Consider the following 23,494-nt stretch of genomic DNA (forward strand, 5'->3'; position numbering starts at 1 on the left):
AATAGATTTTATTTTTATTTACTCAGTTTTTAATCCACAGAGTGTAGAAGAGTGTAGAAGTGAATAATCAGGAGATTTTGAATATCAACAGCATGATTAGCCTTAGCTGCTCTAAGCATCCACTGGCCACGCCCGCTGGCCACGCCCACTGTGCCTTCCCTAGACCGCCCCTGTGCTGGAGTCTGGGTGGTCTCCAAATGGGAGCTCTGTAGGTGAGTGTCCACTCCCCAGGGCACTAGACTGAGGTTTACTCCTCCCTCTGTGTTTCATTGTGAGAGGCAGAATGAAGTGACAGCAGAGGAACTTCAGAGAAAACTAAATAAAACACGACGAATTAAACAGTGTGTCCTTCCTCACACCACTAGAGGGGGATAAAGTTACATAACTTCATCAGAATCAGTACCAGGGGTCATGAGTCGATGTTGAACGAGGTGCGGAAGTCTCTCTCCCACTGTTTCTGTCTCTCCTCTGTCTTCTTCCTGTCCTTAGCGCTGACTGTTGCCCCTCGTTCCCGTCTCTCCTCCCGTCTTTTAGGCGCCCTGTGGACCGCCCGCACGTCCTTGGCCTTGAAGTGTGTGACCTTTGACCTGAGCGTGGGGCCGAACCCGAGGCCGGCCGTGTCGGATTTGAGCACGGTGCCGACCGGGTCGAGGCGGCCCGAGTGTTCCGGGCCGAGGCCGGAGTGAGGGTCCCATCCCAAACGCAGCATCACCTTGTACCCTACGCTGGAGGGAGCAAGACAGTAGTGAGGGAGCGACGGAGGGCGCTTCAGGCTAAACTGATGCAGAGTGGACGAGGTGTGTGTGTGTGTGCTGTCCGTGTAACACACCTCACACACATCACACCACTGAGTGGGACAGGACCTGGGACAGGACCTGGGAGGGGGCAAACACACACAGACTTTAGAGTCATTATTATTCTCACATGTACAAAGTACACTGATGAGACACACACACACACACCTAAATACACATAAATCTACACACACACACACAAACATTATTATTCTCACATATACAAAGTACACTGATGAGACACACACACACACATAAATCTACACACACACACACACACACACACAAACATTATTATTCTCACATGTACAAAGTACACTGATGAGACACACACACACACAAATCTACACACACACACACACACAAATCTACACACACATAAATCTGTACACACACACAAACATTTTTATTTTCACATGTACAAAGTACACTGATGACACACACACAAATCAATACACACATTTATATACACATACACAAATCTACACACACACACACACACACACACTTTTAGACACAAATATATTTATACATACACAAACATAGTTACCTGTGTGTGGGGTCAGCAGCAGGTGTGTGTGAGGTGTGTGAGTTGTGTGTGATGCTGAACTGCTCTAAGATGTTGATGACATCATGATGACCAGCGAGACGGGCCAGATCACGAGCGTCTCTCCCCTACAGAGAGAGAGAGAGAGAGAGAGAGAGAGTCAGAGAGAGAGAGAGAGTCAGAGACAGAGAGTCAGAGAGAGAGAGAGAGAGAGACTTGACTTTACACAACTTTATTATACACAAGTCACATAAAAATCAGTGACTTAATAAATAAATAAATAAATAAGTATTAAAATAATGTAAATAAATGAGTTTAAACATGAGTGATTAGTTTAGTTCTGCTGCAAAGTTAAGTTTCCCTTCTGCTACAGAGCACAAAGCATTCTCCCAACACCACACATTTAAACACATCCAGATCATTCATACTTTTATAAAAGTTAAAATCAATTAAAATTCTCGATTTCATCAGCCTTTTCAGAATTTTTATGGCGTCACAGTCAGTGTTTTGTGCAATTCGTTTTTTCCGGCTCAGGTATATCACCATTTTGTCCTGACCAAATATAAAATTGATCAGTTGGCACCTGAACCGGTGTTTTCTCACAAACTTAAAACCAAAAATAAAACACTGAAAAGTAAAAACAACATTAAAAGACCTTAAAATGCTCCGTAAAAACACAAACAGTGGAAGTAATCTGGAGCAGTGAATAAAAACATGAAAAACTGTTTCTCTCTGTGAACAAAAAGGACAATCATGTGCAATATCAGGATTTAAAACAGAAATAAAAGAGTTCACAGAGATAATACAGTGTAAAATCCTCCACTGGAGGTCGGCAGCTTTTTTAGTTAACGGTGGTTTATACAGTGCGTCCACTCTGGTTTAAAATCATCAGTAAAACCATGTACACTTCTCCATGGGGTGTCCACCCTCCCACTCAGCTTCTTCTTATTTAAAACCTTTACACACTCTCTGTAGAGCAGCTTCCCCGACACTGACCCAAAGTCCATCTCCCCTTCACCCCGGCACTCCAGGAGGGGGCCTGCACACCCGTCGAGGTCAGGAGCGATGTTCAGCTGGGGAAAGGGTTCGTCCTCTGTAGGACCAGTCTCTGTGTGTGAATAGTCCATTAGCTGAACACGCTCCTCTGATGTTAGTGCAGATTTCCAGCGGTGTAGGAGCTGATTGACAACACGCAGGGACCGCAGTCCCATACGCGCTGCCAGGTCCTCTGCCCTCGACAAGTCCGACCCCGCGATGTTCACAAGCTCCCGGAGCGTTATAATCCCTGAGGAGATGAGAGTTCTGGACAGTGCAGGGACGGTCACACTGGAGATGTCCAGTCTCCCGCCGTACACCAGAGGTTCCTCCAGCAGCCAGTGTAGTGTTCTGCAGCCCTTGTTTTGTTTCTTAAAAACGTCCCAGATTTTAAAAAATCCACGGTAAAACACTGGTAATCCAGAAATGTCCAGCATTTTTGTGTCCATTAAAAACAACGCTCTGTCCAGCCTCAGTCCTTCAACTGTGTGCAATAATCCACAGGCTGTTGCTCTCCATACTAAGTCTCTGGGTCCAGTGAGGAGCTGTTAATCCTGTCAGTGAGCCAATAAGCATGCAGCATGTTTGACATGCCTAAATCAAACGCTGGTGATTGGCTTTAGCAAGGCACCAAGGAAAAACACTAGTTTACACCAGTTACCAGAGACGTGGTTCACACGTGAGGCTGTTGTGTGTGATCATCCTAACCCCGATGTGTTTAAAACATGCAGAAAAGCTTGACAACAACAGGGCGTGATGCAACATTTGCAACAAAATAATTGCTACCAAGACCGGCAACACGTCAAATCTGATGAAGCACTTAATCGTGCACAGAATAAACATAAGAGCAGAAAGTCTCTCCATCTTCGACTGCAGGAAGACTGAGCCGATGCGGTCATCCTCTTGGTGTTTTCTGCCCCAGAGCCTGCTTCGATATGCTCACCACACGGGCTCTCCTCCAAAACTACTGATGAAGACAGCGGCTCCGACAGGTAAGCTTAACTTTTAGCAAACAAGCAAACAAAATCAGCTAACTTGTAGTGCTACATGCTTGTGATCTATTTACGTTAGCGTTTTTTTCTGTGCACGGTAACTTCGTATTAACATTATATATTGTGACCAACGTAACGTTAGATTTTGTTTGGATGGCTATAGATAGCTAGCTAAATCTATGCTAAAAATGTTTTAAGGTTAACAGAAACTGGTCACGTTTAACTCACATTAAAGTATTTATGTTGTTAAAGCGTGCTTATCCTTAAGGTTGACTGCATTAACAGTTTTGATTTCTCCCTCTCCCCTTACATTAATGTTATAGCCTCTGCTCCTGCTGACCCTGGAATTAGGAGACCATTAAGTGTTAATCCATTCACACTGGCAGAAAAAGGAAAAATGAAGAATGAAAAACAAGATGAATGCCACAGAGCAGTCACAAAATTTATTGTTAAAGATTTGCTGCCTTTTTCTACAGTGGAGTCTCCATGGTGGAGGTAAGTAAGCTGTAAGTGGTTGTGTTGTTTACCATGTACATGTTGTTACTTTACCATTAAGGTTATTGTCCCAGGGCCTGTATTACAGAAACAGCCGAATTTACAATCCTATCTTATCTGATTAGTAACCATGGTAATTTAACTAAGAATATATAACTTTTTTAAAATCATAGGTCAAGAATTAAGATTTTTCTGCTGTATACAGCCCCATGTGTCTAGGTAGTCTTCTAACATATAATGTTGTTGTGGGTTTTTTTTTTTGGGGGGGGGGGAGTTAAAAAAAAAAAACCTTTATAGAAAGCAACAATAATAAAACAATGTTGTTTTTGTTGTAACATTTTGTGCTCTGATGATGACTATAGGGATATGATAAAGGCCTTAAACCCCAGGTATCAGTCCCCAAGCCGAGACATGCTCTCAAATACCCTCATACCTGCATGGTATGCAGTAGAAAAAGAAAACATCAAGAAAGAGTTACAAGATGTGAAATATGTGGCTGTGTCTGCTGATGGCTGGACCAGCATTGCACAAGACCACTACCTGACAGTGTCAGTCCACTATGTGAGAGAGGGCTCCATGAAAGAGAAAGTTCTACATACAAGGGCAGTATACACATCCCAGACAGGAGACATTGCAGCAGAAGAGATAGGAGATATTCTTGATGAATTCAGTATAAAGGAAATTGGAAATTTTTGAACGATACCCAGCCCTAGTCTCTTGTGACATTGAGAGTGTACTGCTGACAACATCTTTGACTTGTGCTTTTGTCACATCCCACCACAGCTGAAGTGAACTAAAAGCTGCCTTCTCATGTTTAAAACAATTCCATAAATAAATAAAAGACTCTCTAAAATTAGCGTCTTCTAAAAGTGCAGTGTTAAAATGCCAGTAGGCACTCCGAGGTTTAACCTTCTCTTTAGTAATAGTACACTGGACCATACTGTGGTCAGAGATACCTACTGGAACAATAAAACACTTTGTAAAAAACGTCAGCTGATGCTTAAAACCATAAAAACGATCTAATCTCACCAGGGAGAGTGTGTTATCTATGGCATGGGCCCACGTGTACTGTCTCTTGTTCTTATGAAAAGTTCTCCATATGTCGCTCAACTCGTGGGCCTCCACCATCTCCCACAGACGCTTACGGGAAGCCATGTGAGGTTCTGTGTGGTTCCGATCTAAAATATCTGTAGTACAGTTAAAATCACCACCCAGAATTAAAATTTCTGCAGTGTTGCAGTCAGCAATGACATTGTTCAGAGTATCTAAAAACATCATCCTCTCCACTGCACTGGTGGGAGTGTACACACAGATAAAAACTAAAACCTCATTCTCATAAAAAGTTTTCACTTTTAAAAGCCTCCCATTTAAAAATTCTTCAACTGAATAAGAACAAGGAATAAAACTGTGAGTAAAGAGCAAGGCGACTCCACCACTGAACGTTGTGTTATGACTTAAAATCTCCAACCCATCCCACTCCTTCACCCAATCAGCAGCATTGCTGGTATCACTGTGGGTTTCCTGCAGCATGGCAACGTCAGTGTGCTTCTGCTTTAAAACTTAAACAGTTTAGCTCTCTTGTTCTGCTCTCTTGCCCCATTAATATTTAAACTCGCAATATTAACTCCTTTCATGAAAATAAATAAAATAAATAAAATAAAATAAAAAACACCACACATTAGTCATCATCAGTTTTCCCTGTTCATTCTAGTGATCAGTTTCTTCAGAAAATTTCTACATCAATAAAAGCTCCTTCTCTTCTGAAGTGTTTAACGTCATGAATGAACTGTTTACGGTCCGGGAAAAACTCTTCTAATGGTATGTTCTTCTGCCATTTGGTGTTCCTTAAAAACTCCTTAATGTCCTCTGCACTATAAAAGACAATCATCTGTTCCTCCTGACAGTCGAACATTAAAACAGAGTCTGACATGCAGTCATCACTGTCTGATTCTCGTTCCTCCACCTTTGTGTCTTTTTTTGCCTGTTTTTTCCCCCCGTCCCTTACCTTGTTTCTTCCTTTTGTTAGGAACTTTAAAAATGGGCTCATCCACCATGTCCACGTCTCCCCCGTCCCCCTGCACTGGTGTAGTGTCCGGTGTTTCCGGGCGGTTGCTCTGCACCTCCGTGCCTGCCTCTGCCAGCGCAGGCAGCTCCAGCACTGCTCCAGAACCCACTGAGCTCTTCTCAGTGGAGCACGGCTTCTCCCGGTCCGGTTGAGCCGAGCATGGCTTTTTCGGGGCTGGCGTTCCTCTACACCGCGCCGGACAAACGACACGGACACCGCGCCGGACACACGACACGGACACCGCGCCGGACACACGACACGGACACCGCGCCGGACACACGACACGGACACCGCGCCGGACACACGACACGGACACCGCGCCGGACACACGACACGGACACCGCGCCGGACACACGACACGGACACCGCGCCGGACACACGACACGGACACCGCGCCGGACACACGACACGGACACCGCGCCGGACACACGACACGGACACCGCGCCGGACAAACGACACGGACACCACGCCGGACACACGACACGGACACACTCACACACACCCGCACCAGCCAACGTGCATGACCTACGGGAAAAGCTTCGTGATCTCGGCTCGCTATGGAGACCAGGCCCCAAGCCTTCGGCGTCGCCTGATGCCGGTGGCCAGGAGAGGAGTCGACGGAAGCGTTGCGCGAGAAAGTGGAAGCGCAGCAATAGGGTGTACGTGCTAGGCTAAAAACAAACCCTAGCGGGCGGCACTCCCCTCCATAATGCTATCAAATGTCTGCTCCCTGGATAATAAACTGGACTACATCCGACTCCAGTGAACTGCACAGCGTGAGTTCAGAGACTGCTGCGTCTTTGTTTTGCGTTTTTGGCTCCCATGCCTGGTTTGGGAACTGCACCGTCTCGGATCACAAGACCCTTCAGGGGACAGTGAGGACAGCTGAGAAGATCATCGGAGTCTCTCTCCCCTCTGTCACAGACATTTACTCCACACACTGCATCCGCAAAGCTCTTACACACCCCACACACACACTCTTACACACCCCACACACACACTCTTACACACCCCACACACCCCTCACACACACTCTTACACACCCCACACACACACGCTTACACACCCCACACACCCCTCACACACACTCTTACACACCCCACACACCCCTCACACACACTGTTACACACCCCACACACACCTCACACACACTCTTACACACCCCACACACCCTTCACACACACTCTTACACACCCCACACACCCTTCACACATACTCTTACACACCCCACACACCCTTCACACATACTCTTACACACCCCACACACCCCTCACACACCCCTCACACACACTCTTACACACCCCACACACCCCTCACACACACTCTTACACACCCCACACACCCCTCACACACACTCTTACACACCCCACACACCCCTCACACACACCCCTCACACACACTCTTACACACCCCACACACCCCTCACACACACTCTTACACACCCCACACACCCTTCACACACACTCTTACACACCCCACACACCCTTCACACACACTCTTACACACCCCACACACCCTTCACACACACTCTTACACACCCCACACACCCTTCACACACACTCTTACACACCCCACACACCCTTCACACACACTCTTACACACCCCACACACCCTTCACACACACTCTTACACACCCCACACACCCTTCACACATACTCTTCACCCTTCTGCCAACCCGGAGAGCATTCGGACCCACACAACCAGACATATGTCTCTTTACATTACACTTTATATTGATCCTGTTTACATGTTAACTTTATTATCTGCTCTCAGTGTCTACACTATTCTTTTACACAGAGTCGGTCTATATGTTGTTTATCTGCACTGTCCTGTCTCGTCATCCTGTACGCTTCTGCTGTATGTCTAGTTTATTTATTGCACCTTAAGTATAGTTTAGTTTTATCTCTATGTTATAGCTCTATGTTTGTCTGCGTCTCTGTACTTTGTCTGTGTTCTGTGTAGCACCTCTGGTCCAGGAGGAACGTTGTTTCACTTCACTGTGTACTGCATCTGATATATATGGTTGAAGTGACAATAAAGCTTCTTTGACTTTGACACACACACCTGCACACACACCTGCACACACACACCTGCACACACACACACACCTGCACACACACACCTGCACACACACACACACCTGCACACACACACACACACACACACACACACACACCTGCACACACACACACACACACACCTGCACACACACACCTGCACACACACACACACACACACACACACACACACCTGCACACACACCTGCACACACACACACACACACACCTGCACACACACACACACACACACCTGCACACACACACCTGCACACACACACACCTGCACACACACACACACACCTGCACACACACACACACACACCTGCACACACACACACACACACACACCTGCACACACACACACACCTGCACACACACACACCTGCACACACACCTGCACACACACACACCTGCACACACACACACCTGCACACACACACACACCTGCACACACACACACACACCTGCACACACACACACACACACCTGCACACACACACACACACACACACCTGCACACACACACACACACACACCTGCACACACACCTGCACACACACACACCTGCACACACACACACCTGCACACACACACACACACCTACACACACCTGCACACACACACACACACCTGCACACACACACACACACCTGCACACACACACACACACCTGCACACACACACACACACACCTGCACACACACCTGCACACACACCTGCACACACACCTGCACACACACACACACACAGTTATTTTCTGCACACTTACTTACACTTACTGCACAGAGAGAGGGGGAGAGAGAGAGAGAGAGAAAGAGAAAGAGAAAGAGAGAGAGACGGGGGGGAGAGACAGAGACAGAGAGTGGGGGAGAGAGAGAGAAAGAGGGAGATGGGGGGGGATAGACAGACAGAGAGAGTGGGGGAGAGAGAGAGAAAGAGGGAGATGGGGGGGGATAGACAGACAGAGAGAGAGAGAGAGAGAGAGAGAGAGAGTGAAAGAGAGAGAGAGAGAGAGAGAGAGAGAGTGAAAGAGAGAGAGAGAGAGAGAGAGAGTGAAAGAGAGAGAGAGAGAGAGAGAGTGAAAGAGAGAGAGAGAGAGAGAGAGTGAAAGAGAGAGAGAGAGAGAGAGAGTGAAAGAGAGAGAGAGAGAGAGAGAGAGAGAGAGAGAGAGAGAGAGAAAGGTGTGTCTCCCCTCACCTGTGTGTCAGTGACCAGTGTCCACTTCGCCCCGTTCTGGAGCAGGACTCGGACCGTGTCAGTTCTCCCGGAGTAGGCGGCGCTCATCAGAGCGGTCCAGTTAAACTGGTCTCTGAAGTTGACATCACATCCTCGTCTCAGGACGTCCTTCACCCCGCCCACGTCCCCCTGCTCCGCGCACCGCAGCAACCTGTACCCCTCGGTATGGCCTGTGGGGGGCGCCGTGTCCGAACTCCCTGACTCACCTCCTCTAGTCTCCACCCCTCCTCCACAAGCTCCGCCTCCTTTTCCATGACCTTTAACAGAGAGAAGGTTAAACATTACTTCCTGTAACTCTGTAGTACCTGTTTAATGCTAACCAGGTTAGCATCAACATCCTGCAGACTAACACACCTCAGACAGAACATCTCCCCAAGATGACCACAGCCAGGGTCAGGAGATGCTGCTGGGCTCGGGTCAGGACTGAGGGCATCTTTGGTACTCCAAACACCAACCTTCTTCAACACAAACTCTGAAGGTCCTCTGGCTGAAGAGGACCCCACCCCCCACCCCCCTCACACACACCCCTCACACACCACACACACCACACACACCACACACACCACACACACTCTTACACACCCCACACACCCCTCACACACACTCTTACACACCCCTCACACACACTCTTACACACCAAACACACCCCTCACACACCCTCTTACACACCCCTCACACACACTATTACACACCCCTCACACACACTCTTACACAACACACACAACACACACACCCCTCACACACACTATTACACACCCCTCACACACACTCTTACACACCCCACACACACAGTCTTACACACCCCTCACACACACTATTACACACCCCTCACACACACTATTACACACCCCTCACACACACTCTTACACACCCCTCACACACACTCTTACACACCCCTCACAAACACTCTTACACACCCCTCACACCCCACACACACACTCTTACACACCCCTCACAAACACTCTTACACACCCCACACACACCCCTCACACACACTCTTACACACCTCTCACAAAGACTCTTACACACCAAACACACCCCACACACACACTCTTACACACCCCACACACACACTCTTACACACCCCACACACACACTCTTACACACCCCACACACACACCCTCTTACACACCCCACACACACACCCTCTTACACACCCCTCACACACACTCTTACACACCCCACACACACACCCTCTTACACACCCCACACACACACCCTCTTACACACCCCACACACACACACTCTTACACACCCCTCACACACACTCTTACACACCCCACACACCCCTCACACACACACTCACACACACACTCACACACACACTCTTACACACCCCTCACACACTCTTACACACCCCTCAAACACACTCTTACACACCCCACACACCCCTCACACACACTCTTACACACGCCTCACACACACTCTTACACACCCCACACACACACCCTCTTACACACCCCTCAAACACACTCTTACACACCACACACACTCTTACACACCCCTCACACACACACTCTTACACACCCCTCACACACTCTTACACACCCCACACACCCCTCACACACACTCTTACACACGCCTCACACACACTCTTACACACCGCACACACACACCCCACACACCCATCACACACACTCTTACACACCCATCACACACACCCTCTTACACACGCCTCACACACACTCTTACACACGCCTCACACACACTCTTACACACCCCACACACACACCCTCTTACACACCCCACACACACACTCTTACACACCCCTCACACACACACTTACACACCCCACACACACACCCTCTTACACACCCCACACACACACTCTTACACACCCCTCAAACACACTCTTACACACCCCACACACCCCTCACACACACTCTTACACACTCCACACACACACTCTTACACACCCCTCAAACACACTCTTACACACCCCTCACACACTCTTACACACCCCTCACACACTCTTACACACCCCTCAAACACACTCTTACACACCCCTCACACACTCTTACACACCCCTCAAACACACTCTTACACACCCCACACACCCCTCACACACACTCTTACACACACACTCACACACACACTCACACACACACTCACACTCTTACACACCCCTCAAACACACTCTTACACACCCCACACACCCCTCACACACACTCTTACACACACACTCACACACACACTCACACACACACTCACACTCTTACACACCCCTCAAACACACTCTTACACACCCCACACACCCCTCACACACACTCTTACACACACACTCACACACACACTCACACACACACTCACACTCTTACACACCCCTCACACACTCTTACACACCCCTCAAACACACTCTTACACACCCCTCACACACCCCTCACACACACTCTTACACACACACTCACACACACACCCCTCACACACTCTTACACACCCCTCAAACACACTCTTACACACCCCACACACCCCTCACACACACTCTTACACACCCCACACACACACCCCTCACACACACTCTTACACACCCCACACACACACCCTCTTACACACCCCACACACACACTCTTACACACCCCTCACACCCCTCACACACACTCTTACACACCCCACACACACACCCCTCACACACACTCTTACACACCCCACACACACACCCTCTTACACACCCCACACACACACTCTTACACACCCCTCACACACACTCTTACACACCCCTCACACACACTCTTACACACCCCTCACACACACTCTTACACACCCCACACACACACTCTTACACACCACACACTCTTACACACCACACACACCCTTACACACACCCCTCACACACACTCTTACACATCACACACAACCCTCACACACCACACACACACCCCACACACCCACCCCACACACACACTCTTACACACCCCACACACCCCTCACACACACTCTTACACACCCCACACACACACCCCTCACACACACTCTTACACACCCCACACACACACCCTCTTACACACCCCACACACACACTCTTACACACCCCTCACACACACTCTTACACACCCCTCACACACACTCTTACACACCCCACACACACACTCTTACACACCACACACACCCTTACACACACCCCTCACACACACTCTTACACTCCACACACACCCCTCACACACACTCTTACACTCCACACACACCCCTCACACACACTCTTACACATCACACACACCCCTCACACACCACACACACACCCCACACACCCATCACACACAACCTCTTACACACCCCACACACACACTCTTACACACCCCACACCCCTCACACACACTCTTACACACCCCACACCCCTCACACACACTCTTACACACCCCTCACACACACTCTTACACACCCCACACCCCTCACACACACTCTTACACACCCCTCCCACACTCTTTCACACCCCCCACACACACTCTTACACACCCCACACACCCCTCACACACACTCTTACACACCCCACACCCCTCACACACTCTTACACACCCCTCACACACACTCTTACACACCCCTCACACACACTCTTACACACCCCACACCCTTCACACACACTCTTACACACCCCACACCCTTCACACACACTCTTACACACCCCTCACACACACCACACACACCCCTCACACACACCCCACACACCCATCACACACACCCTCTTACACACCCCTCACACATACTCTTACACACCCCTCACACACACTCTTACACACCACACACACTCTTACACACCACACACACCCTTACACACACCCCTCACACACACTCTTACACTCCACACACACCCCTTACACACACTCTTACACATCACACACACCCCTCACACACCACACACACACCCCACACACCCACCCCTCACACACACTCTTACACACCACACACACCCAACACAGCCACGGTCTTACACACCGCTCACATACGCTCTTACACACCCCACACACCCATCACACACCCCCTCTTACACACCCCACACACACACTCTTACACACCCCTCACACACACTCTTACACACCACACACACCCCTCACACACACTCTTACACACCCCACACACCCCTCACACACACTCTTACACACCCCACACACACACTCTTACACACCCCACACACACACTCTTACACACCACACACACCCCTCACACACACTTACACACCCCACACACACACACTTACACACCACACACACCCCTCACACACACTCGTACACACCCCTCACACACACCACACACACCCTTCACACACACTCTTACACACCCCTCACACACACCACACACACCCCTCACACCCATCACACACACCCTCTTACACACCCCTCACACATACTCTTACACACCCCTCACACACACTCTTACACACCACACACACTCTTACACACCACACACACTCTTACACACCACACACACCCTTACACACACCCCTCACACACACTCTTACACTCCACACACACCCCTCACACACACTCTTACACATCACACACACCCCTCACACACCACACACACACCCCACACACCCACCCCTCACACACACTCTTACACACCACACACACCCAACACACACACACTCTTACACACCCCTCACAAACACTCTTACACACCCCACACACCCATCACACACCCCCTCTTACACACCCCACACACACACTCTTACACACCCCTCACACACACTCTTACACACCCCACACACCCCTCACACACACTCTTACACACCCCACACACACACTCTTACACACCCCTCACACACACTCTTACACACCCCTCACACACACTCTTACACACCCCACACACACACTCTTACACACCCCTCACACACACTCTTACACACCCCTCACACACACACTCTTACACACCCCACACACACACTCTTACACACCCCACACACACACCCTCTTACACACCCCACACACACACTCTTACACACCCATCACACACACCCTCTTACACACCCCACACACACACTCTTACACACCCATCACACACACACTCTTACACACCCCACACACACACACACACACTCTTACACACCCCTCACACACACACTCTTACACACCACACACACCCCTCACACACACTCTTACACACCCCACACACCCCTCACACACACTCTTACACACCCCACACACACACTCTTACACACCCCTCACACACACTCTTACACACCCCTCACACACACTCTTACACACCCCTCACACACACTCTTACACACCCCTCACACACACACTCTTACACACCCCACACACACACTCTTACACACCCCACACACACACTCTTACACACCCCACACACACACTCTTACACACCCATCACACACACACTCTTACACACCCCACACACACACACACACACTCTTACACACCCCACACACACACTCTTACACACCACACACACCCCTCACACACACTCTTACACACCCTTACACACCCCACACACACTCTTACACACCCCACACACACACTCTTACACACCACACACACCCCTCACACACACTCTTACACACCCCACACACACACCCTCTTACACACCCCACACACACACTCTTACACACCCATCACACACACACACTCTTACACACCCCTCACACACACACTCTTACACACCCCACACACACACTCTTACACACCCCTCACACACACTCTTACACACCCCACACACACACTCTTACACACCCCTCACACACACACCCTCTTACACACCCCTCACACACACTCTTACACACCCCACACACACACCCTCTTACACACCCCACACACCCATCACACACACTCTTACACACCCCTCACACACACTCTTACACACCCCACACACACACTCTTACACACCCCTCACACACACTCTTACACACCCCTCACACACACTCTTACACACCCCACACACACACTCTTACACACCCCTCACACACACACTCTTACACACCCCTCACACACACTCTTACACACCCCACACACACACTCTTACACACCCCACACACACACACTCTTACACACCCCACACACACACTCTTACACACCCCACACACACACTCTTACACACCCCACACACACTCTTACACACCCCACACACACACTCTTACACACCCATCACACACACACTCTTACACACCCCTCACACACACACTCTTACACACCCCTCACACACACACTCTTACACACCCCTCAAACACACTCTTACACATCCATCACACACACACTCTTACACATCCATCACACACACACTCTTACACACCCCTCATTACAACCCCCCCCATATACACATACATATATATAAAATCACATATGTTATTAGTTACCTGTTTTTTTTTTTTACAGTTTCCCAAAGTTGTACATTATTTCATTTCACTGCACGTGTTCGGCACTAAGTGTCCTGTTTTTTGTGTTGTTTTTTTGTACTTCCTGTCTCTGCTCTGTCCTGTCTCTGCTCTGTCTGCTTCTTGACTTGACTTGGAGGAGATCTGCTCGCTCTCGCTCTCTCTCTCTCTCTCTCTCTCTGTCAGTAGTGTAAGGAAGAGTGGAATAAAATGACCAGATGAAGATGTTCTGGTCAGTAATCACTGAGGTCCAGGTACTGGTTTAGGGGTGTGTGTAAACTATATACATATATATAGTGGCTGGTGTTCTGCAGTAAGGAGATGAAAATCACTCACTCCACCCTGCTCTTCCTCCTCCTCCTCCTCCTCTCCGTCTCCCTCTCCTCTCCTCCTTCCTCTCCTCCTCCTCCTCAAACAGACTCTGGTAGAAGTCTCTGACTTCCTCTCCGCTCAGTGCTGCGGGTCTCTCTCTCTCCGTCTCTCTCTCCGTCCAGCGCTTCTCCTCCTCTCTGGCTGGGATGAAGAAGTTGGAGCGTCTCATGGCACACAGCTCCAGATCCTGTGGTGTTTAAACAGAAACCAAGAAATCTCTGTGGAACATTTTAATCTCATCACTTTTACTGTTTCACATTCCAGCACACCTGAGACAGGTAAGAGATCACACACACACAAACACATCACTCACACACACACACACACACAGTGTTATTAATGTGTAGAGTACATCATGAACATTTCTCCTGAACTGGACACAACTCTCTCTCTTCACTCTTTACACACGGTGTTTACATCAGTCCTTTAGCTCCTTTAACACAAACTTTACGGCTTTTTAAACAGGAATCTGTCAGGTGTGTGTCTGTGTGTCTGTTTGTGTGAGTGTGAGTGTGTGTGTGTGTCTGTGTGTATGAGTGTGTGTGTGTGTGTCTGTGTGTATGAGTGAGTAAGAGTGTGTGTGTGTGTCTGTGAGTGATGTGTGTGTGTGTGTGTGTCTGTCTGTGTGTGTGAGTGAGTGAGTGAGTAAGAGTGTGTGTGTGTGTGTCTGTGTGTGTGTGAGTGAGTGATGTGTGTGTGTGTGATGTGTTTTTTATTATTATTATTATTATTATTAACAACAGAATATTTATGTTTTTATAAACACTAAAACGCTGTATTTACCCGCACTGGACCGCCGAGTGAAGCAAGCATCAAAACCGGACTTCCGGCTGCGGCAAGAGAAAATACTTCAAAATAAGAGTCGCCCATAGACGTAAGAATAAATACATTATTTAACTAATAACAATATTCAATTAACTTTTGCTTCTTTTGAGCTAAAAAGGAATACAGAACGTCTAGATAAAGAAAGGTAGAGACAGGTAAATAAATCACAACATACAGTAAAAATGTCTGCATCTGTTTAATTTAACATTAAAATAACTGTGTAATAAACAGAAACCAGTTTTAAATACAAGCCAAAAATATTGAACGTTAAACATTAAGCAAATATTAAGATTACAGGGTGAAGAGGTGAAGAAGGTACAGGAGTTTAAGTACTTGGGGTCAACAGTCCAGATTAATGGAGAGTGTGGGAAAGAGGTCATGTTGGACGTTTGGGGGACAAAGTTAGGGAGGACAGATTAAGATGGTTTGGACATGTCCAGAGGAGGGAGAGTGAGTATATTGGTAGGAGAATGTTGGACATGGAGCTGCCAGGCAGGAGGAAAAGAGGAAGGACAAAGAGGAGGTATATGGATGTAATAAATGAGGATATGAAGCTAGTGGGTGTAAGTGTTGAGGATGCAGAAGATAGGGATAGGTGGAGAGAGATGATTCACTGTGGAGACCCCTGAAGGGAAAAGACCAATGAAGAAGAAGAAGGAGAAGAAGAAGAAGAAGAAGGAGAAACATACAGCAAATATACACAGCTCTCTAAAAAGAAAGAGTGTCAGGTGGACAGAGCCTGGAAATAAAAAGAGACATCAGTAAAGGTGAAGTCTGGTGGAGTCTCACACTGCAGTGGTACAGGTTTCTGGGGAGGGAGGGAGAGAGGGAGAGAGAGAGAGAGAGAGAGAGAGAGAGAGAGAGAGAGAGAGAGAGAGAGAGAGAGAGAGAATTCCCTTTCAAAATAAGAACTCCTTGTTATAGTTCTGAACATGTAGAAACTGCAGAAAGAAGGAAGTTTGGAGTTATTTCAGGACATTAAATCACGACTCACTGGACAATCAGTGACCTCTCGGTACCTGTACACGTGTACCTGTCAGAGGCGTGCTACATTCAAGAGTACTCCAATTTACAATTTTCAACAGATTAAAAATTTTTCATTTCATGTCATAGTCTGTACCGCTTATCGGATCTATCCTCGGGTCACGGGGAGCCTGTCATCGGGCATCAAGGATTAAAAAAATAAATTACTATTATTATTATTATTATTATTATTATTATTATTATTATTATTATTATTATTATTATACGAAGAATCATCTTTTGTCCCTCGAAGCCTAGTGCAGTAGGGAGGATGACGTCATTAGGCAGGAGAGTTATACCGGAAGTCCGATAATAAACCCCTTATAACGTTAGCGCTCTTGAAGGCAGCACAGGTATGTGTCTGTGTTTTGATGTCGTTCATTAGCATTAGCTGCTACTTTGCTAGCTTAGCCTAGTGTTAACTGAAGGCTTGTGATCAGCACCTGCTCAATGTCTTAATATTTAAACACACACACACACACACACACACACACACACACATACATACACATTCCTCAGGTAAAGTGTGAAGAGCAGAACTTCTTCCGGTCAGCTAGCGATGTGTAGACTGTCAGGGGGTTTAGCTAGTAAGATTAGCCATGGCTAGCTGGGTTTAAGTTATTTATTTATTTGGTTATTTATTCATTTTTGTGTGTGTTAGCTATTTCTTTTAGAATCTGAAAGATCTTTGGGATTTGTACTTTAAAATCTGAAACTTATTCATGTTGTTAGGACTAACCTTGTGTGATTAGCAGTAGCTGTTTGTCTCTACCTGGCTAGCATGAAGCTAACAGGTGTCAGAATCACAGCATCACTATCATGTACCTGTGGAGCTCTAAGCTCACTCGTAGCTAGTTAACCTTTAACCTGTGCCGTTTACCCCTGTGCCGTTTACCCCTGTGCCGTTTACCCCTGTGTTGTTTACCTGTGTTGTTTACCTGTGTTGTTTACCTGTGTTGTTTACCCCTGTGTTGTTTACCCCTGTGTTGTTTACCTGTGTTGTTTACCTGTGTTGTTATGTGTGTTTTGTGTGCAGATGTTGAGTGTGAAGTCCTGATGTCTGATCCTGAGGTTAGCCCACAGCCTGACTCGGGTGTGAGTGGTGTGTCGGAGTGTGTGTTGTCATGTCACTGTTGTTATGATGTGTTGGTGAACCCCACCACACTGACCTGTGGTCACAGCTTCTGTCGTCACTGCCTGGCCCTGTGGTGGGAGTCGTCACGCCGGACAGAGTGTCCAGAGTGCAGGGAGCCGTGGCTCGGCTTTCCCAAAGTCAACATCCTGCTCAGGTAAGACACGTGTTCACCATCACACACTCATCATCTTCATCATCTTCATCATGTTCATTCATTACCACACTGCACCTTTGTGTGTGTGTGTGTGTGTGTGTGTGTGTGTGTGTGTAGGTATGCTGTAGAGAAGCTTCATGAGGCTGACGTGAGGAGAAGGCGTGAGGAGATCCAGAGTAACGTCAGGATCTCTCGCTCTCTGTTGGCGTTCCAGCGTTTTGGAGATGAACAATCCAATCAGAGACCTGTGTCCGGAAGAGCAGGAAACTTCTGCTCCGGAGTGTTCCTCACACTCAGCTGTGTCATGGTGTGTGTGTGTGTGTGTGTGTGTGTCTGACCATACTACTCTCAGATGTACAGTCATATGAAGCAGTGTAGTATTTCTGTGTGTGTGTGTGTGTGTGTGTGTGTGTGTGTGTAGGTTATGTTCCTTATGTACCGCTGGTCCGGTGGGGGAATTCGCAATGACAGCTTGGTCAGTAAGCCAATCAGCAGGTGGACAGTTGATGATGTCACTCTGTGGATGGAGCAGCTCGGGGCCTGGACCACTCAGTACAGAGAAACATTTTTACAGGAGCAGGTGAACGGAAGGTCAGGAAGAAATCCACTTCTCTTCATCACTGTTCTCCTGTTCACCTCCCTGAGGTTAGGAAATGTAGGAAATACTTTGTGTGTGTGTGTTTGTGTGTGTGTTTGTGTGTGTGTTTGTGTGTGTGTTTGTGTGTGTTTGTGTGTGTGTTTGTGTGTGTGTGTGTGTGTGTGTGTGTGTGTCAGGCTGTTGAACCTGCTAGGTGATGATGAATTGCTTGCTGCTCCGTTCCTCATGGAGAACCCCTCACACAGACGTGCCCTCCTGCAGGAGCTCCAGAGGGTCCAGACCCTCGGAGTCAAACCCCCACATAACCTCTGGGAGTACAAGGTCTGTCTGTCTACCTGTCTGTTTTTCTGTCTGTCTGTCTGCCTGTTTATCTGCCTGTCTGTTTTTCTGTCTGTCTGTTTTACCGTCTATCTGTCTGTCTGTCTGTCTGCCTGTTTGTTCTTCTGCCTGTGTGTATGCCTGTCTCTCTGCCTGATTTTCTGTTCTTCTGTCTGTTTGAAGGAAAATCTGGGTTCACCTGCACAGTCAGGTGTTGGGTTAGATAAATGTAGTGGTCAGTAGCACGTTTTTGCACTGCATGATTTAGGGTGTTTAGAGGCAGTGGATTCCCCTGAGATGACCACAGAGTTAGCCGTGTGTTATTAACATCACTGTTGTAACATTGTGTCTTTTCTCTTCACAGGTGGCCAATGAAGGGAAGTGTCTGTTCCTGGTCTATGGTCTGAAGGACTCTCCCCGCCTCACCCTCCTCCTCCTCTACCTGTTTGACTATGACGCCTCCTTCCTCCCACTTGTACACACCTGCTGTCCAACACACACTGAGCAGAGCGAGCTGACGGTGGGTTACACACACACACACACACACACACACACACACACACACCCTTTCACCAGTTTAATTCAATTCAATTCGATTTTATTTATATAGCACTTTTAACAAAGAGCATTGTCTCAAAGCAGCTTTACATGAGAAACGACATAAGAAAACAACAAACATATAAACAGACAGACAGACAGACAGTCCTAGATGTTAATCCAAGTGAGCAAGCCTGAGGTGACTGAGGCGACTGTGGCAAGGAAAAACTCCCTTAGATGGGATGATGAAGAAACCTTGAGAGGAACCGGACTCAAAAGGGAACCCATCCTCATTTGGGTGACAATTGTGTGATGCCGATACAGCATGTGTATAGTGTTATTAACCCATACATGCAGTGATCTCTACATCTTAAGATCTGTCTGTGTGTGTAGGAGTGGGTGTGGCCTAGCTGGTGGCAGTGGGCGTGGTTTGTCGTGAAGTGGTTGGTCTTGCCGTATCAGCTGCTGGCGGAGTTTGCGTTCGATTGGCTGAGTGTGCACTACTGGACATCTCGAATAGTCATAGTGAACGCTGTCCTGCTGTCCCTACAGGAGGGACACGCTGTGTGGAGCGGCTGGACACGAGCAGAGCTCAGGTACACTAAAATATATTTACTGGAACATTCACCTTTATGGAATATTTCAGAGCGAAATCCGTCCGTGTAAACAACACCTTTTAGTTCTTGGTGATGACCACACAGTCTCTGCCCTCTTCCACAGGAATAAGCTCCTCCCATTTATTCTACACCAAGTGATGTTATTAAAGGGAATTGTGTGTTTTATGTATATACACCACTGGTCAGTGGGTCACTCACTAGTGTAGTAATGCAAGATCAGAGGATAATTACTGGTGTGTGTGTGTGTGTGTGTTTTCAGGGTGTTCCCTCATCGTGTGTTTGCTTATCTCTGGAGGATGGGAATTCACTGTGTTATCTTTCTGGTCCTCTGGCCTCTGCTTCCTCAGTGTGTGTGGAACAGTCTGTTCTACTGGGGCTTCTACTGCAGTCCTGCCTTTAACACACACACCATGATACAGCAGCTCCTCAGGCGCACACACACACACCAACCATGACACACACACACACACACACCAAGCATCACACACACACACACACACACCAAGCATCACACACACACACACACCAACCATGACACACACACACACACCAAGCATCACACACACACACACACACACACAAAAGCATCTCACACACACACCCACACACACCAACCATGACACACACACACACACACCAAGCATCACACACACACACACACAAAAGCATCTCACACACACACACACACACACACCAACCATGACACACACACACACACCAAGCATCACACACACACACACACACACACACAAAAGCATCTCACACACACACCCACACACACCAACCATGACACACACACACACACACACCAAGCATCACACACACACACACACACACACACACAAAAGCATCTCACACACACACACACCAAGCATCACACACACACACACACCAACCATGACACACACACACACACCAAGCATCACACACACACACACACACACACACACACACAAAAGCATCTCACACACACACCCACACACACCAACCATCACACACACACACACACACCAAGCATCACACACACACACACACACAAAAGCATCTCACACACACACACACACACACCAACCATGACACACACACCAAGCATCACACACACACACAAAAGCATCTCACACACACACACACACACACCAACCATGACACACACACACACCAACCATGACACACACACACACACACACACACACACACACACACACACACACACCAACCATGACACACACACACACACACACACACCAACCATGACACACACACACACACACACACACACACCAACCATGACACACACACACACCAACCATGACACACACACCAACCATGACACACACACACACACACCAACCATGACACACACACCAACCATGACACACACACACACACACACCAAGCATCACACACACACACACACACACCAACCATGACACACACACACACACACACACACACACACACACCAACCATGACACACACACACACACCAACCATGACACACACACACACACACACACACACACCAACCATGACACACACACACACACCAACCATGACACACACACACACACACACCAACCATGACACACACACACACCAACCATGACACACACACACACACACCAACCATGACACACACACACACACACCAACCATGACACACACACACACACCAACCATGACACACACACACACATACACCAAGCATCACACACACACACACACACCAACCATGACACACACACACACACACACCAAGCATCACACACACACACACACACACACACACACCAACCATGACACACACACCAAGCATCACACACACACACACACACACCAAGCATCACACACACACAAACACACACATCACACACACCAAGCATCACACACACACACACACACACACCAAGCATCACACACACACACACACACACACACCAAGCATCACACACACACACACACACACCAAGCATCACACACACACACACACACACCAAGCATCACACACACACACACACACACCAAGCATCACACACACACACACACACACCAAGCATCACACACACACACACACACACCAAGCATCACACACACACACACACCAAGCATCACACACACACACACACACCAAGCATCACACACACACCAACCATGACACACACACACACACCAACCATGACACACACCAAGCATCACACACACGCACACACCAACCATGACACACACACACACCAACCATGACACACACACACCAAGCATGGCCTGTTTCCTGTACACTCAGTGAGATGACATCACTCTCTCCAATATCCAGTCATTTGGTTCAGATTTTTTTCACACTTTTTTAATATAAACATGTGAACAGAGCTTGAAGATT

General features: G+C 48.0%; 2 protein-coding genes across 6 annotated transcripts in view; one reads left to right on the forward strand and one right to left on the reverse strand.

Moving 5' to 3' along the window:
* Positions 1-16,841, reverse strand: gpank1 (G patch domain and ankyrin repeats 1). Of its 2 annotated transcripts, none has more exons than XM_058380562.1 (5): positions 16,697-16,841; positions 15,878-16,100; positions 9,187-9,482; positions 1,345-1,469; positions 1-875 (listed from the first exon to the last, which is right to left on the reverse strand). In XM_058380562.1, the coding sequence occupies exons 1-5, from the start codon at positions 16,781-16,783 to the stop codon at positions 410-412; spliced, it is 1,197 nt and encodes a 398-aa protein (XP_058236545.1). In that variant the 5' UTR covers positions 16,784-16,841; the 3' UTR covers positions 1-409. The 2 variants fall into 2 exon arrangements, with proteins under 2 accessions (XP_058236545.1, XP_058236546.1); XM_058380563.1 differs by lacking the exon at positions 16,697-16,841 and adding an exon at positions 16,266-16,510.
* The window catches only part of LOC131346846 (bifunctional apoptosis regulator-like), a 6,911-nt gene continuing 74 nt past the window's right edge, over positions 16,658-23,494 (forward strand). The window contains exons 1-8 of one of the 4 annotated variants that reach the window (XM_058380561.1): positions 16,658-16,787; positions 18,798-19,050; positions 19,168-19,357; positions 19,472-19,641; positions 19,825-19,969; positions 20,331-20,486; positions 20,897-21,099; positions 21,380-23,494. The exon at positions 21,380-23,494 is cut by the window's right edge and continues 74 nt beyond it. In XM_058380561.1, coding sequence (XP_058236544.1) covers positions 18,818-19,050; positions 19,168-19,357; positions 19,472-19,641; positions 19,825-19,969; positions 20,331-20,486; positions 20,897-21,099; positions 21,380-21,575 — 1,293 coding nt within the window. In that variant the 5' untranslated portion in view covers positions 16,658-16,787; positions 18,798-18,817 and the 3' untranslated portion in view covers positions 21,576-23,494. The other 3 variants (XM_058380559.1, XM_058380560.1, XM_058380558.1) reach the window with 3 other exon arrangements.

The sequence above is a fragment of the Hemibagrus wyckioides genome, linkage group LG26, assembly GCF_019097595.1.
Source record: "Hemibagrus wyckioides isolate EC202008001 linkage group LG26, SWU_Hwy_1.0, whole genome shotgun sequence".
NCBI lineage: Eukaryota > Metazoa > Chordata > Actinopteri > Siluriformes > Bagridae > Hemibagrus > Hemibagrus wyckioides.

Coding starts and splice junctions, on each gene's coding strand:
- gpank1 (XM_058380562.1), bottom strand. CDS start 16,783: ATGGGCGACTCTTATTTTGAAGTATTTTCTCTTGCCGCAGCCGGAAGT. Junction 16,101..16,696: donor CACTCGGCGGTCCAGTGCGG/GTAAATACAGCG, acceptor TAAACACCACAG/GATCTGGAGCTGTGTGCCAT. Junction 876..1,344: donor GCTGCTGACCCCACACACAG/GTAACTATGTTT, acceptor GCCCCCTCCCAG/GTCCTGTCCCAGGTCCTGTC.